Here is a 16,032-nt window from a genome sequence, read left to right as displayed (position 1 = left end):
GTACAGTTAAATTTTCTCACAAGCACAGTGAGCCGGGTGGGACTCGTACCCCTGTGGAGTATTGAAGCTAAACCCAAATTAACCTGTGGCCACATAGGAGAGTATTCTTCTGAATCAGATAGAAGAACTAAGGCAATAACTTGCTAACTCAAGCTATTGACAATTTATTAGCAGTTACCAAAATTGTTTCCCATTCTACGGGGTGGTAATATCTGAGCTGTGTGGTGTATACCTGCATTTCACTTTTGTCATATGAGGTCACATCTCAGACATGCCAATGTTGTGATGTTTAACAATTTGTTAGGACTTCTTCCTTAGTGATTATGGCTGTGCAAAGTCTATGGTGAAAATGGTAATACTCTGCTCAGTGATAAGTACGTCCAGAATTTTTAATTAATTTTGCAAAGCCAGGTAATTTGAAAGCTCTGAAGCTTTAGAAGCAGAACTGTGTCCCTTCTACTTTCTTATTCAGACAAATTGTTAAAACTCCAGTTCAGTTTTGACTGTAAGTGAATTTCATTCTTTTTTTTTTCCCTAAAAATAAATGCATACAAGAAAAATGAATTGTCATCATTAATTAATAAAAATATATTAAAAAATAATTATCATTTCTCTAGGTAATCCTCCATTGTTGCTGCTGCCAGATAACGTGCGCATTCGAAGATACAATATCTCTTCAGAACAGTACTCTGACTATATTGATAACCAGGAGCGCATCCAAGCTCTGGATTATGATTGGGACCCTGAAGGGATAGGCCTAAGTGAGTATGTGTAGAAAATTAGTACTCAGCCATGCAGTGGCTAGTTGAAAAAGACATATTTCTGTGTCATAGGTATATAATTTATGTTGGAAATCAAAATCAAACTGGGTTAACTAATTGGACAGATCTTGTTTGAATATGCCCATCCCCTCTCCTTGTTCTTCAGCATCAGCATAGTTCCTTTTAATGCTTTACTTTGATCTTATATAGTTTTTGTTCTATTTTCCTCTTGTTTTGGTATGAATTCAGCTGTGGAATTGTTGCTTTTTACAATTATGCATTAGTAGAGGATTGCTATGAACAAGTCCCTTTCTTCTGGGGCTTCTGTTGGTCCCCAAACCTGATTCAAGTCCTGTGAAAACTGAACTAAACTACTCAGTATCCTTTGAATAAGGTTCAGAGTTAAGGTCCTATACTCTTGAAAACTGTGGTATGCATTTCTTTATAATCTATGTCAAGATGTTTTTAGGTGTGCGTATCAACTACGGTAACAGTTTGACCACTACCACAATGTATGAGGTTTAGTTGAACAAAAAATTCTGCATTCTTATGAGTAAAAAATTGGAAATAGTATCTTGACATAAGAGCCCTGAAAAATAAGAATTTTCAAAAAATGTGGAATAACTAGACATTAAAAAATATCTTTTTTGTTGTTGTTTTGTTAAGGTGTTGTATACTTCAGCATTCTGGCACAGGGTTCTCAGTTTGGAGCCATCAAACGTGCTTATCTGCCCACCTTTGACAGCAGTAGAAACAATCCTATAAAAGAAGTTGACTTGAATCTCAGATACATAGTTAATCCTGATGGTTTAGCTGTTGACTGGGTTGGAAGGTGAGTGTACTGAAAAGCTAGCAAAATGTTGTACACTTACTATGTTAAGGATCTGGCAGGAAGTGCAAAATCCACTTTTTATTTTTCTTATGAATTCTCTCTCTTTCAAGATATTTGGTTTGAAAGTAGTCCAAAGGCATATAGTAAGCTTTCCTTGCCCAGACAGCAGGTTAATAGATGAAATACATGTTGAGGATGGCACCAGGTATTCTCAGGAAACTTGCATTGTTCCACAAGTGGCAGATCAGTTGCGTGTCAGTTAGTGATAATATGCCAGGCTTCGTGAGAGATGGAATCTTTTTTGAGGACTCAGGTAAACTTGAAAACAAGTTTTCACTACTGTTGAAAGGAGATCTTCCCAATCTGTAATAGAGTTACTTTTTTCTCATTTCTTACTGCCCTTGTGCTATCTGAGCTAGTCCCAAAGCAATGCTGTATAATCTGATGATTATACATGTGTTCTCAGAAAATGATTATGTTTCTGTAATTTTGCCTGAAAGAAAGATGTTTTTTTCCCATCCTTTTTGGTTGTGATTGTTCCTCAGGCTAAAATATGGCAATTTTTTTTTTTTTTTTTTTTTTTTTTTTACTTAATTTTAGAAATGATGAGATCACTCATAATTTTTTTCTCCTCTGGAGAAAAATTGAAAGAAAGTTGGGCATAACTTTTGTAAGTTTAACTCTGATGTTGATGGTGTCAAAAAGTTCATGTTGATGGTGAAAATTTTCAGATGTAATCCATACAGTTTCATTTTACTAGTTTTGTTCAATTTTGATGTAGCTTTAAATTTTATTTATTTTTTTAAATTATTTCTCTCTCAAGTATAAGCCATTTACTTTTGAAATGTTTTGATTTCTGTATTTTAGACATCTTTACTGGACTGATGCAGGGACCAATCGAATAGAGGTGGCAAAATTAGATGGACGGTACAGAAAATGGCTTATTTTTTCTCTACTGGATCAACCAGCAGCTATTGCTGTCAATCCAAAACGTGGGTAAGTTACTACAGGACTTCTCAGAGTTATTTTCAATATCACTCAGTGAAAAAAACAAAACAAAACAACAACAACAACATGAAAAATCACAGTGATGAACTTTATAGGTAAGACTTAAGGGTATATTTTGCTGATTAAATTCAGGTTTTTCTTTTTATTAATGTTAGGAAATTTATATCCATGGAAATACATTTTAGGACTAGATTGGTGATGACAGCAGGCAGGTCAAATAAAAATTTCCTTTTTATAATGCTGTGTGCTCACCACATTTCTGTATAAATTTCTGTGTTACTGCTGACATAGGGAAATTTTTTTTCTCTTTTTACTAACTTCAAGTAGCGGGGAAATATCGTCTTTCAGTGAAAAACAATGTAAATGCCTGGGAATGCCAAACAGCAGTGCTTGGGGCATTTTGTATTCGGTGATGGATTGTAGAACATTGTGCTGTGTGCTTCTAAGCTGAAGTAAAGCAGCACATTTCCTTGAAGTCATTTTTGGACTCTGTAGCTTTATCTCGAATGATGAGTGCTCACATATTCACTCATTTTTCTTTCGTTGAGAATAAAAAATTGTCACTGAAACCACTTCTCTCCGAGAATAAAAAATTGTCACTGAAACCACTTCTCTCCAAATCAGTACATGAGGTGCAAACATCTTTATCTTCTGTACTTTTAACATGCTTATTCTATGAACTTGGTGTGACTTTACTAATCGCAGCTGCAAAACATAGCCTGCTTCTGAGCAGCTTTATATTTCATGACTGACCTGTTCATTTAAACTCTACTGTTTGACTGTGGCAAATTCTGTACTATACTGAATTCTGGTTGTGTTCTTTCAGGCTCATGTACTGGACTGACTGGGGAAGGCAGCCCAAGATTGAATGTGCCTGGATGGATGGACAACAAAGACAAACTTTGGTCTCTGAAGACCTTGGCTGGCCAACAGGTCTTTCTATTGATTATTTGAACAATGACAGGATCTATTGGAGTGACTCCAAAGAAAATATTATTGAATCTATGAGACATGACGGGACAGACAGAACCATAGTATTACACGGAGGTAAGAATTTATTGTGGAACTCACACAATAGTAACCAAGATGTGTGCTTAACAAGCACTTTGTTCATACGTGTATGCTAGATTTTCAAGAGCATTTCAAATAACAAGTCTAGGTAGCATTTTCACCTCCATTATACAGGGATATGTAGCATACCACGTTCAAAGTTCACAATACCTGGGAACCAGGTTCTCCAAGAGTACATGACCAACTTAGGGACAATATAGAAAATGAGTTTCTTGCTCTTTTAAGGTATATTATTAAGCAGTTTGCAGACACCAGTGTTATGAGGTGGTCAGTCATGTATTGATATTTATCTTCTGCTATGAATGTCTTGAAGTGAAAGGATTAAATGATGTGTTTAGTTCAATAATAGCAGTTGTATTGTTTTTGGTAGAGATTTGTTTGCTGACTGTATACTGTTTGGTTCTTTTGAGAAGTAGGCAGTCCATACAGCCTTGATGTCTTTGAAGGCCATTTATATTGGATAGCTAAAGAACGAGGAGAAGTCTGGAAAAAAGATAAATTTGGAAGTGGAGAAAAAGTAAAAGTTCTGACTGTAAATCCATGGCTTACTCAAGTGCGCATCTATCACCAGCATAGATACAATCAGTCAGGTAGGTAATCGGCATCCTGGATAAGCCCTTCATTTCTGTGAGATTGAAGTTGGTATCATTGTTCTCAAAGAGCTTAGTAACCTTCTGATAACATGTCAATCAGCTTGTGATTTTATTTCTGAAAACAAAAAAATGAGAGTCTGGTAAGTATTTTCTACATAAAATGAAATCAGCAGTGGAATAGCATACACTGCTCTTCAGAGTCAATTAGTAATAGATCATGGCCATGTCTTTCCGTTCTTACCTCCATCTTGGAACTGTCTGATATGGCACTCAACAATATGAATTTATCCCTGTAATATACAAGTATTGGCCACTTATTATTGCCCTTAGGGGAATGTTTTAACTATGACATGTCTGGAGTAATCACAGGGGAGAGATATCCAGAAGAACATCCAGCATTGCACCTCTTAAAAGATGTTTTAGCTTTCAGAAACAAAAGGCTTCCTGTTGCTCAGAAATGTTCTGTTTCTTCACTTCTGTACTGGCTTCCAGCAACTGTGGTCTCTTACTTAGGAAGAATGTAAGAAAAGGCAGACAGAAGGCTTTGGTAGAAATGCAGTGTTTGGGCATCAGTTGTTGTAAAAAAAAAAAAAAAACAAAAAAAAAACCCAAAAAACAACAACCTGGATTTAGACGTGTTTTGATTTCTGGTATGTGATATTGATGATACACTACTGACTATGCAATACCCTGCTATATTTCAGTAACTGAGATATGCCTGAGCTGCTGAACTTTTCTTCAGCTGCCTCTACCACATTTTTTTATCTTTCAGTGCCTAATCCTTGTAAAGATGTCTGCAGCCATCTCTGCTTGTTGAGACCAGGAGGATACACCTGTGCTTGTCCTCAAGGGACTCGGTTTGTAGAAGGCAGCAGCACAGAGTGTGATGCGGGTAAAATAATTTGTGAAACTGAAAATAAAAGCAAAGGAAGTTTTGCTTTAAGAATACAGTAATGCGTTACTGAATTAGAAGTTTAGAGGGATGACAGAGTGGATGGTTGTAAGTCAGGAAATATGGCTTTTATTCTCAGCTGTGTTTTGTGGTCAGCTAGTATACTTCATGGATACTTCATGTGTACTCTTTGTCTGCGGCTTATAAAATAGATATAGAAATACCACTCAAAAGTCCAGTCCAGAGTTAGCTGCAAAATTACTCGCAGTTTCTAAATCTTTTAAAAATTTTAAAATACATACATCAATTTTAAAATACATATCAATACAAATGCATTGATTTCAGAACTAGAGAATTTCTGGCAAACTGATCAAATAAAATGACTTGTGTTTATAATTCTGTACAAAGCTATTGCATGATCAATATAATAGAATGTGTTAGACACTGGAAGCAAAGCTTAGAGGACCCGCAGTATGAACAGAGATAACTTACAGATAATCATATACTGGACAGCCTTTTAAGCACTACAGGTTAGTGCTTGGTGGTTACAGAGCAGCAGAGCCCCCCATAGTACATCCAAAAGCACCAATAAAGTAGAATTACTCTGCCTTTCCCAAAAAGAAAGCATATTGCTGCAGGATTTCTGTTTCTTTTAGCACTCTCAGCTTAAAATGGCGTGAATGGTGGCTAAAATGTCCTTGTCCTTGCAACATCTCTCTAATCAGTTGAGCTTATAACATCTGGGATCTTTTCCCATTCTCTCTTTTTGCTTTTACGCAGCCTTTCCTCTTACTTGCATTTTCTTAATAATTAGTGATGCTGTTTTGTTGCCACAAAATGCAAGCTGCAGAGAAGAGCTAGTAAGTTGATGTAATAGTGAATGAAAGCATACGATGCACCTTCAGATTAGAACAAGTAACACTGTTGATTGCATTTGCTGTTAGTAGCTGTGAATGTGCTTCCATCCACTGGTTTTCTGAATAAATAAGTACGTGGCAGGTTGCTAGCTCTCTGTATAACTTCCAGCTTCTTGGATCAAAGGCTTTGCAGAGGAGGTGAAGTATTGCAACTTTCTGAATAGGGAGCCTTGAAAGATAATGGTCTGCATTGATCCAGCAAACAAAAGCAATGAGACATACAACTTCTGAATTGTTTTTGTGCACTTATATTATCAACCCTTATTTTCTGATAGCAGTTTTTGCTTCAATTAAAATAAATATATTTGGCGGACGTAAAAAACCAAACAAACAAAAAAACAAAGCTGCTGAAAAGTATCCTAAAAGTTTGTATACATAAGTTCTGTATAAATAAAGTGCCTTATGCTTATTACTTATTTTGCTGAAGGTGTTCTGATAACACATCTGGCTTTCAATTCTTGCAGCTATTGAATCCCCTCCCACAATGCCACCAGCGTGCAGGTGCATGTATGGAGGAACGTGCTATATAGATGAAAGTGGTCTTCCAAAATGCAAGTGAGTAGGTTGTTACGGTAGCTTAGGGTCAGATTTTGTTCATTTAGTCATGCACAATCAATTCAAAGCTTTTAAATGTTCTGGAACTGCTTCAGTAAATATCATGCTTTGGCAACAGCATGTTTGTAACAATCACAGAAAAACATGTAAGTGTAAAAATATCAGTAAACAAGCAATGTAAAATTGCATCTGTTTGGGAAAAACATCAGAAAGGCAGACTGCTATGAAGGCTAGTAAAAGTTATGCCAAAAAATGTTAATGGAGAAGTAAGGCTCTGTAAATACAACTTGAAACAGCCACTAGGTGCCACCAGTGTTCCAATGAAACTAAATCATTTGGCTTCAGGGATTGTAGTTCTCTGACTCAGCAGATTTTATTTCCACTTTTTATTCTAAGCAAACGTACCATCTTTACAGTCAGTGAAACGTTACTAAGCACAGAGTTAATTTATGACAAGTGGATATATATTAAAGAATATAATAATGAAACTGAGATTCTGTCCCAAGTAATCATCAGCTGTTCTACTTGTGTTTTCAGATGCTCTTATGGCTACACTGGAGATTACTGTGAAATAGGATTGTCAAAAGGAGTTCCTCCTGGAACAAGTAAGCTTCAATTATATATTACACTTAATGTTTTGAGTTAAGGAACATGTAGTACCTCACAGTCATAGCTGTGGAAGGATAAGCTTATAGTTAGTTCACTGGGCTCTTTTGTATGTGCAGCTTTGTTGCTTGAACGTTTGCTTATTTTTCTGTCTTTGATAGCAGCAGTAGCAGTGCTGTTGACAGTCATACTAATCATAATAATTGGAGTGTTAGCAGTTGGAGGCTTCTTTAACTACAGACGGACAGGCAACATTTTACCAGCACTTCCTAAACTACCAAGGTATGTTTCAAAGATTTTTATGACTGAGCACTGAGAATGTATTTGTGCACAAATATTTCTGAAAAATCTAGTTTGTTTGCCATGTGCCTGTTTCGCTGGAATATGGCATCAGCAGTTTTGTGGCAGCTTCATTGAATTTTTTACTCCAAGCAGCGGACAAAGAACTGTTGTCAAACTCTTCTACATTCTGAATTAGTGTTTAAATAAGGAGCAATATAGCAGTCTGTTTACTTGATCTGGTTCTTCAGTTCAAAATACTGCAGAAGGTTATAGTTACATATGTTTTAATTTTCTATAACATTTTGTCAGAAAACACAGTTCTCTCTGGTAAAGAGATCTGTATAACATTGATGGTGGAGTTCTGCAACTGTTTGAAAACATGGGGAAGTTGCAGAGAACCTTTGTTTTCAGGGCATGTGATATCTGTGCATTTTGTAGGCTCTTACTGTCCTGACAGTCTCAGTATGCAGTGAAAACCAGCCTTGTGAAATGTAATTTAAAAATATTTGATGTTTTAAATTGAAGGAAGATGAACTAAAATGATTTGTAATGGCTTCAAATAAAAATTTTGTTAAAAAAGATGTATTTGTATTTAGCTTTAAGCCAATTAGGTGTCTTTAAATGTGTTAAGCTACATCTTTGCACAGGTTTCACGGTAGTAACTCTTAAATCAGAGTGATAACATTATTGTAATGAGGAATGCAGATGTAGTTACAACTGCTTCTTCAATGCAGTTCTATATACTGCACTAAGTGTACTGAACAAGTTAAATTTATTTATGAATTCCTGTAGTTAAATTGAGGCAAAATTTTCATGCAGATTAACCTTGAAGGACGAAGGGTTTGTGAGATGTCTTTAAACTACACAGTGAAATTCCCTGCTTGCTGCTTTGTTGAAAGGAAATTTTCTCATCACTTTTCAGCTATACTTCTCATACATGTGAAATGGAGAGTTCGTTTGTTTTGTGGTTTGGTTTTTTTTTTGTCTGTGAGGTTAGATTCAGTTTTCATTTCTCTTGCAAGTATACCATTGTGCAACCATTGTTAAGTTCCTCATTAAGTGGTTAATGCATATGTTAACTGCAGGCTATAGCTGTTACCCCTAACTCAGGATTTGTCCTTGTATGAGAATCCTAGACTTAAGCTTTTAAAGATTGTATTAGGTATTTCCTATAAATACAGCATACACACAGAACACTGGCTCCATTTCCAGTATTTCTTATGCAAACTTAGTGTGTTCTTGTGGCCTCTGTAAACCTATATGGAGAATGAATATTTGCATTTACAGTCCTATAGGTATCTTCATGATATCTGGAATTATATCCACAAATTTTTATGCCATTGCAGCTTCATTTTTTTTTATCAGTTTCTATTAATTTGAACTTTGGAATTAATTTATACATTTGTCTGTGAAAGAACAGTGAAGTAAGAGTAGTCAAAATGTAACTTCTTGAGCCTGGTTGCTGTCTACATAGGCACGTGTGAAGATGTGTGATCATTCTGAATAGGGTAACAGGTTAGAAAAACTACTGAACCAATGCAGACATGTAAATGGTCTCATTAGCTTGCTTATAGCCAGCAAAAATTCCAAGTGATGGATATGCTTAGAAGAATAACTAAAAGAAACTGTTTTATAAACTTCTTTTCTGTATAATATGTTCTTTTTTTTCTTTCTTTTTTTTTTTTTTTTGGTAGCTTAAGCAGTCTTGTAAAATCAGCTGAAAATGGTAATGGGGTAACTTTCCGATCTGGTGCAGATGTAAACATGGACATAGGAAGTTCTGTTTTTGAAGGAGACTCTGCTATAGACAGAGCAATGCAAATGGTAAGATTTAGTATATATATCTTTTAATCGTGTCCTTTCAGTGTCATTTATAGCTGACAGAGGGAAGTCTTCTACGTAAAAAACATAGTGAGATGATAAGTGTGCTCAAAAAGAAAAATGAACGCACAGATTTTCTGAAATAGATTTTTATAAACTAAAAATGAAAACAGATTGTTCTTTAAAATAACGTGGCTGCCATTTCTTAAGATTTATACAGTAGGAATTAAGTCAAATGCCTGTTTTACTATTTCAGCTTATTCTTATTGAATGCAGTGAATGAATTAGACAAATAAAAATATTGCAGGGAGGAATTTCTTGAGGGCCTTCATGTTCTGTAGAACAGGTAAATATGTAGTTCTCAAATTCTAGTTGTATGTTGGAAAATTCAGAGGTGAAACTCAGGACTAACCATAGAATATACTACTTAGCACAGCAATTTTATACTTGGACTGTCTTTTATTTTAGTGAGTTCAAGCAAATCAGGTTTAAGTTTTGAGGACATCATTGAGTGTAACTCTTATTTTATCCATATGCTGTTATGCATATCTGAGAAATAGCATATCATTGTGTTTCCTGTTCTGTATAGTTTTCCTATGGAAGAATATATTCCCCAGTTTGCTACAATATGTACAATGCTCAAAAGATTTTTCCTTCTACTAAACAAGTTTCAAGCATGTTTGAATAGTAAGCGCTTGCTGCAAAGTTTGCATTGGAAACTCCCTCAATTTTTAATGTTAAGTTTCAAACATAACTGACAATAAAATGAAATGAAACAGCTAGTGAAGACAAGCTCATAATATGACCTTTTTCCAGACAAAGAAGCACACTCACTGTTAGAACTAGGCAGCTTTTGTAATGAAATAACCATGTGAACATTTCAGTAAATACAGGGAAATAGCTCTAGGCTTGAATATCACATCAGTTTGTTTTCTTTTTCATGTATGGAAAAGCTTCATGGTACTTTACAGTTTTCTAGCCTAATGTTGACATATGCTGAAGCCCAACTAATGCAGTTTTTATGTTGCTTGTAATATCCAGGTCTGGCTACAAAATATTTCTACTTAAGTGCCATTAATGCGCTTTATATAATTCAAGCTTGCAAAAAATAAAATAAAAAATAGTGCTTTACCAGGAAAGAAATTCAGAGTTTGGTTTATGGCAGCAAAGAATCATAGGATGTATTTTCTGAACTTCTAACGTCGCTTGTGCATAAATGGATGTTGGAGGAATGTTTTTCAGTGTTACTGTTCTTAGCCAAGCTAGCCTAAATTGATAGAGGCAGTTGTGAGGTAAAAAGCACAGGTGTGAAACTTTTTGCTATGGGGCATTTGCTTGTGGAAATGAGGCAGGTTTAAAGAATTTGCTGAAGTACTCTTCTTGTTCTCTTTCCTGTTATTCCTGTGATGAGGCTGTCACAAGTAGCAGGCTAACTGAGCCTGGCTAGGATTTTGTACTGCTTTTGTTACCATTCTAGCTGTTAGCGCTTGACTGGCTAGCCCTGGGTGACTGTGCCTGTGTGGTGGTAAATACTTGTAAGATGAATTAATCCCATTCTTTTACAATTCAGATGCTGCTTGATAGTTTGGTTGTCAGTCTGAAGCCTCTAAAATGAAATATTTATTTTTGATAATTCCTCCCTACTGAAGTTGTGATTTATGGAAGTCATCCTTCTCCATCATAAGCTACTCTGAGTCTATTAGTCAACTGTATATATTTTTTTTCAGCTAGAAATTGGAATAATGCTGAAACACAGCGTGGTCTATGCTACTAAGTTAGAGAGTAAAAAAAAAATTATAGTAAACTTCACATTATGCTTTCAATAGATGCTAGATTTTGTCTAACCCTATGTGAAAGTAAACATGGATTTTTCTCTGAAATGAAAAATCGGTCTATAAAGTGGGAGTGTGGATGTGCGGAGATATTCACTGTGCTGGAGTTACTGCCTTTTTTTTTTTCTTTCTTTTTTTTCTTTTTCTTCCTCTGAAGAATGAAAACTTTGCAGTAGAGTCAGGGAAACAGCCAATCACATTTGAAAATCCAATGTATGCAACCAGAGATAGTGGAGCTGGTGGAACCAGTGAAGTTACAGTCATTCAACCAACGCAGGTAAGAGAAACCTAGGCTTGCCTTTCACTTTCCATTTTTCTTACAACCTTCTTTTCTTTGAAGAAAGTTGAATTGCCTTTTTCTCCTCCAGGTTACGGGAGCTGGTAGTGTGGAAAATGAAAATTTTGAAAATCCTGTGTATGCCTCTGCAGTATCTGCTAGGCCTAAAGAACCGCCTCCAAATACAGACACACCTCAGGTAATTCTACAGATGTCTTTTTTCCTTTGTGCTTGAAATCAGAGGAACTGAATTGTGAGGGAAACTGCAATATAGTTTGTGTTCTATGTAAGTAGGGCCATCAAGTTGGCATATGCAGTGTAAGAAAGGCAAATAACTATTTAAATTATTTTCAAGCTGATCAGGAAGTGAAAGGAAAGGAATGCAAGTGTAGAATGGCCATGGGCACACAGTGGGGATCTGTTGAGATTAAAAACTCAGACTGGCTCACCAAGATACCAAGAGTGGGATGGAGGATTTTCTTTCACTGTCTGCTGTGCTCCATTTTGAGGGCAGATACTAGTCAGAAAATTGTAATGTAAGGCTACAAATTGTCATTGTTTCCCAGCAGAAATTAATATAACTAAGATTTTACTTGGGACTTCATTTAACAGTTATATTAAAACTGCTGTACCTCAACAGAAACATCAGGGAATATTTTTTTTTCTGTAACACACCAAAAGAAAACATAAGGAAAAGTACGTTTTTGTTTGAAATGGGGAAAACCCAGCTCTTTTTGGTACTGAAAGTTGAAGTAAGACATTTACTCATTGTGTATTGTAACCATTTGGAAAATAGTAATTTTATCCATATTTAAAATTACTAGAAATGATATTTAAAGCATTTGTTCTTTCTGTTCTTACAGGACATTTTAGTGATCAAAATCCAAGTATTATCTCATCTAGATTACTTATAATTCATGAAAGATACTTTTTTTTTAATGTTTTCAAATCCATCTGCATGAGCTGATGGTGTCTTGTTTTCATGTTCTTTACACGCTGTGCACTAAAAAAACACCTCTGAGCTTTGAAATGACATTTCCATCAACCTGATATTGTAATTTCATGTCCTTCAGTAATTTCTCTTGTGTTGTTTCAAGACAGTTTTTGACTCTTCAACGTTTTTGGGGGTGTGCATGGAATGATAGTTAATGAATTAACTTAGTCTTGCCTTCTGGTCTAATGTTTTGAATACTGCCAGTTAACCTTCAGAGAAGAAAGCTGAATCCCTTACTTACTTCATCTGTTGGTATCTGTTGAGTTACAGTGGACACATTATGTGATCATTTTGTTTCCATTCCTATCTTTTATCGTATTTCAAATGCACGCTTTTCTGAGGAGATGCCTTGTAAAATGGAGCTCTCATTTTATTTGATGTCTTGATGCTCTTTCAAGTAGAAAAACGTAATCAATAATAAAGGACGAAGTCTAATTGAGAGATCATTTGAATAACATGACATAGCATTTAAAGAGGTAGCCTGGAACGTGAAGGTACAGTGTGACTGAAAGTTTATTTTGATTATTTGATAATAAAAAACCTGAATTTTTTTATTTTCCTTTGCTAGAAATGTCTGCTGGATAATATAGTGAGGCCAGTTGTCTAGTGAGAAAGTAGAAGCTGAGTATTGAATTATGATATAAATGACTATTTGAAATACTTTTTTGTGACCTCTTGTGGTTTTTGTGATGAGTCTCTGATGCAGTCAGACAAGATAAATAAGACTCACACTCCCATCTGCAGGGAAAAGATGAGTTCTAGGTCATTCACCTTTTTTCCTGTGTTTATGATTTGTCATGTTAAAGGTGGCCAGAAAACATTGAAACTTGAACAGGCATTAAAATATTTAAAGCAGTGCAATTAATTAAAATTACAACATAGCAGCGTGAGAACATGCAGTTGAAATTACCAAGTTAGCAGTCAATCCCAGTGAAAATCATCAACTGTGCTGGCATTTTGCTGAGAAATGGTGAGAAAAATGTCTAAAGGTTTATTAATTTGTATATTTCAGGAATCAAAGTGGAGTTTCTTCAAGAGAAAAATGAAACAAAACACTAATTTTGAAAACCCAATATACGCGGAGGTATTGCTTAATGCTGTATTATGCTATTTTTCAGCTAATGCACTGCTGGACTTAGTTTTTACTTTTAGTGGATAAAGGATATGGACAAATTTTACTGCTAAGTGAACTGCCATATGAATTCCTGCTCAGGTCAAGATGGATCTGACATGGTTTTGAGAAAAATTACCGAATTTTGTACAGAATGGAGTGCTCAGCAGACACCCAGTTCAGGCTGTACAGCAGCATTGCTTGCCTCTCAGCTTTCCCAGCTAAGCATGGTGGCCAACTCTTGCTCCTGGATCCCATGTGCATTCTTGTACAGCTCAGAGTCAAGCAGCCTGTTGTACTACAACTGGTATGAAAGTGTCTAGTGCCTCTCAGTCCTAGATTTAGCATGCACACAGTTAAGCAGGCTGCAGCCTGCTTACGTGAAAGTCCTGGGTTTTTTTCCATCCATGTAGTAAGAGGAGACCTTTCTTTTAAGATGTTATGCTGCATGATGTTTGCTGGAGAAATTCTCCCATGGTGTGTTATGAAGCCTTTGAGTTCTACTGACTTGAGCCAGTAGTAGCAGTTTTTGCCTGAACGAAGTGAGAGATTGAGAAAACCAGAGGTTTATTTCCCCAAATGTAATAAGCATAATAATTTGCAAACAGTAGTGATGCCAGTATAATCTACATTCGTGTGTGCACGTGTGGACTTGTGAAGTTAGTCTCACATAACCATTGCTATTACTGGACTGACAGTAACCATTAAAACAGAAATCCCAGTGTGCAGAATAAGTTTGAAGTAGTTATTTCCTCGGCAGAACCTTCTGAGGTAAAATTAGTATTTGACTTTTGTTAGGTGGTGATTTGCATAATTCACGTATCACTTAGTAAAATATTTGAATGTTTAGTTAATATTTCTGAAAGTTGAGGTTGAATGTTTTGTATATTAGAATGTAAACCTGGATTTTATGATTATTATTTCAGATGGAGAAGGAACAGCAACAGGACACAGAAAATGTCCCTCCTTCCTCTCCTTCACTGCCTCCCAAGATTACTCTGAAGAGAGACCAGCCATTAGCTTATACAGCAACAGAGGATACGTTTAAAGACACCGCCAATCTTGTTAAGGAGGACTCTGTTGTATGAGTAGGTAACTGGTGCAGGGAAAATGAGACACATCCATTTGCACATGTATTTTTTATAAACAGAAGAGTAAGGTTCACATTCAAATGCTTTATAAAAATATATACATCTTTTAGTCAGCGGCTGGAGATGTATGTTGAAACTATGCCTTGTTTTTTGACAAATGCCAATTACTATTTTTATGAACAAGTATCATGGTGTACTATATGTATATCTTTGCACTGAACCTGTCTGAAAGTAATGTTATAAATATATTGTAAATTTGTAAATTTTTCAAAGATTATCTTGTTTTTTTGCTAGTAGAAATCTGTATGGAATTGGTTGCATAAAGATGGGGTAAATTCATTAAGTAAGGGCTTAAGCTAAAAATACCAACAAGGTGAGTATTGGTGAGTTACTGATTTACAGGATCTTTTGCATGTATATTTATAACAGTACCTTTGAAAACTTCTACTGGTGCTCTGGGCATCCTTACCACCATTTTTTATCATCTGCTGGATGTAGAAATGAGTCTCTCTGTTTATCTTGTGTTAAGCAAAAGTCAATGCAGCATCATTATGCTGAATAGCTATCTGTGCAGAATGTTGTTCTTATGTTTTAACTGCCTGGGATAAAACAGTCCATTAGACATACTTTTCCACTAGGATCCAATTAAAACCACTCAATTAATAGCATTCTTTAAAAGATTTGATATATTTAGATTTTAGTGTCACGAGTGCTTAATTTAATGAGATTCTCTCCTGTACATCAGTGGAATAGCTCTGTTCTTAGCTGGAGTCTCTGGAAGTTATTTGTACTATTAAATGAAGTAGCTAGATTTCTGTAAAAGCTTATTTCTAAACAGCAAAATACAAAAGATACTGCTTCATTTAAGAAATTATTCAGGTTTTTTAATGTGAAAATTTAATTTTATTGACTATTTATTTCCAGAGGTGGACATTAATAGAAAGGGAAACAATTTCTACTAATGCAGTCTTTGTAGTTAATCTGCTTATTTTCATAACCTTCTATCAGCATATACTGTATGTCTTACCAGTTTTTCTATTAATTAGCCAAGGTAGTTTCCATAGTGTGAACAGTTTGAGGAAACTTTGAGTACCACTACAGGAACATATAGCATTTCTAACTAGTTACTCATATAATTTAAAAATTCCTAAATTAAAATCATTGAGACTTCTACTATTTGATTGTTTTATGTCTAAGTTCTCAAAACGTATACTATCTCTAATTAGAATGCTTCTAATTATTTTGTAATGTACTTTCATTAGAAAAGACTACTGGAAAATAATGCTGCTGAATAAATTTAATAAATGTATTTTATCATATTCCTATTCCATAACTTTTTGTCAATGCTGTATGTATTTTGCCACTGTGGAGACTTCAGTGCACGTTGAG

General features: G+C 35.4%; 1 protein-coding gene across 1 annotated transcript in view; it reads left to right on the top strand.

The window, feature by feature from the left end:
- LRP2 (LDL receptor related protein 2) overlaps nt 1–16,032 on the top strand; it is a 136,761-nt gene extending 120,729 nt beyond the window's left edge. The window contains exons 70-83 of the mRNA XM_042874951.1: nt 618–761; nt 1,428–1,593; nt 2,461–2,589; nt 3,428–3,648; nt 4,086–4,262; nt 5,038–5,157; nt 6,539–6,629; nt 7,167–7,234; nt 7,397–7,517; nt 9,212–9,341; nt 11,328–11,447; nt 11,539–11,646; nt 13,454–13,525; nt 14,479–16,032. Coding sequence (XP_042730885.1) covers nt 618–761; nt 1,428–1,593; nt 2,461–2,589; nt 3,428–3,648; nt 4,086–4,262; nt 5,038–5,157; nt 6,539–6,629; nt 7,167–7,234; nt 7,397–7,517; nt 9,212–9,341; nt 11,328–11,447; nt 11,539–11,646; nt 13,454–13,525; nt 14,479–14,640 — 1,829 coding nt within the window. The 3' untranslated portion in view covers nt 14,641–16,032. The remainder of the gene's footprint in view (nt 1–617; nt 762–1,427; nt 1,594–2,460; nt 2,590–3,427; nt 3,649–4,085; nt 4,263–5,037; nt 5,158–6,538; nt 6,630–7,166; nt 7,235–7,396; nt 7,518–9,211; nt 9,342–11,327; nt 11,448–11,538; nt 11,647–13,453; nt 13,526–14,478) is intronic.

The sequence above is a fragment of the Lagopus leucura genome, unplaced genomic scaffold (genome assembly GCF_019238085.1).
Source record: "Lagopus leucura isolate 7727_CA_CO unplaced genomic scaffold, USGS_WTPT01 Super-Scaffold_100012, whole genome shotgun sequence".
NCBI lineage: Eukaryota > Metazoa > Chordata > Aves > Galliformes > Phasianidae > Lagopus > Lagopus leucura.
Note: the sequence above shows the minus strand (reverse complement) of the source record. Positions and strands in the feature narration are given on the sequence as shown.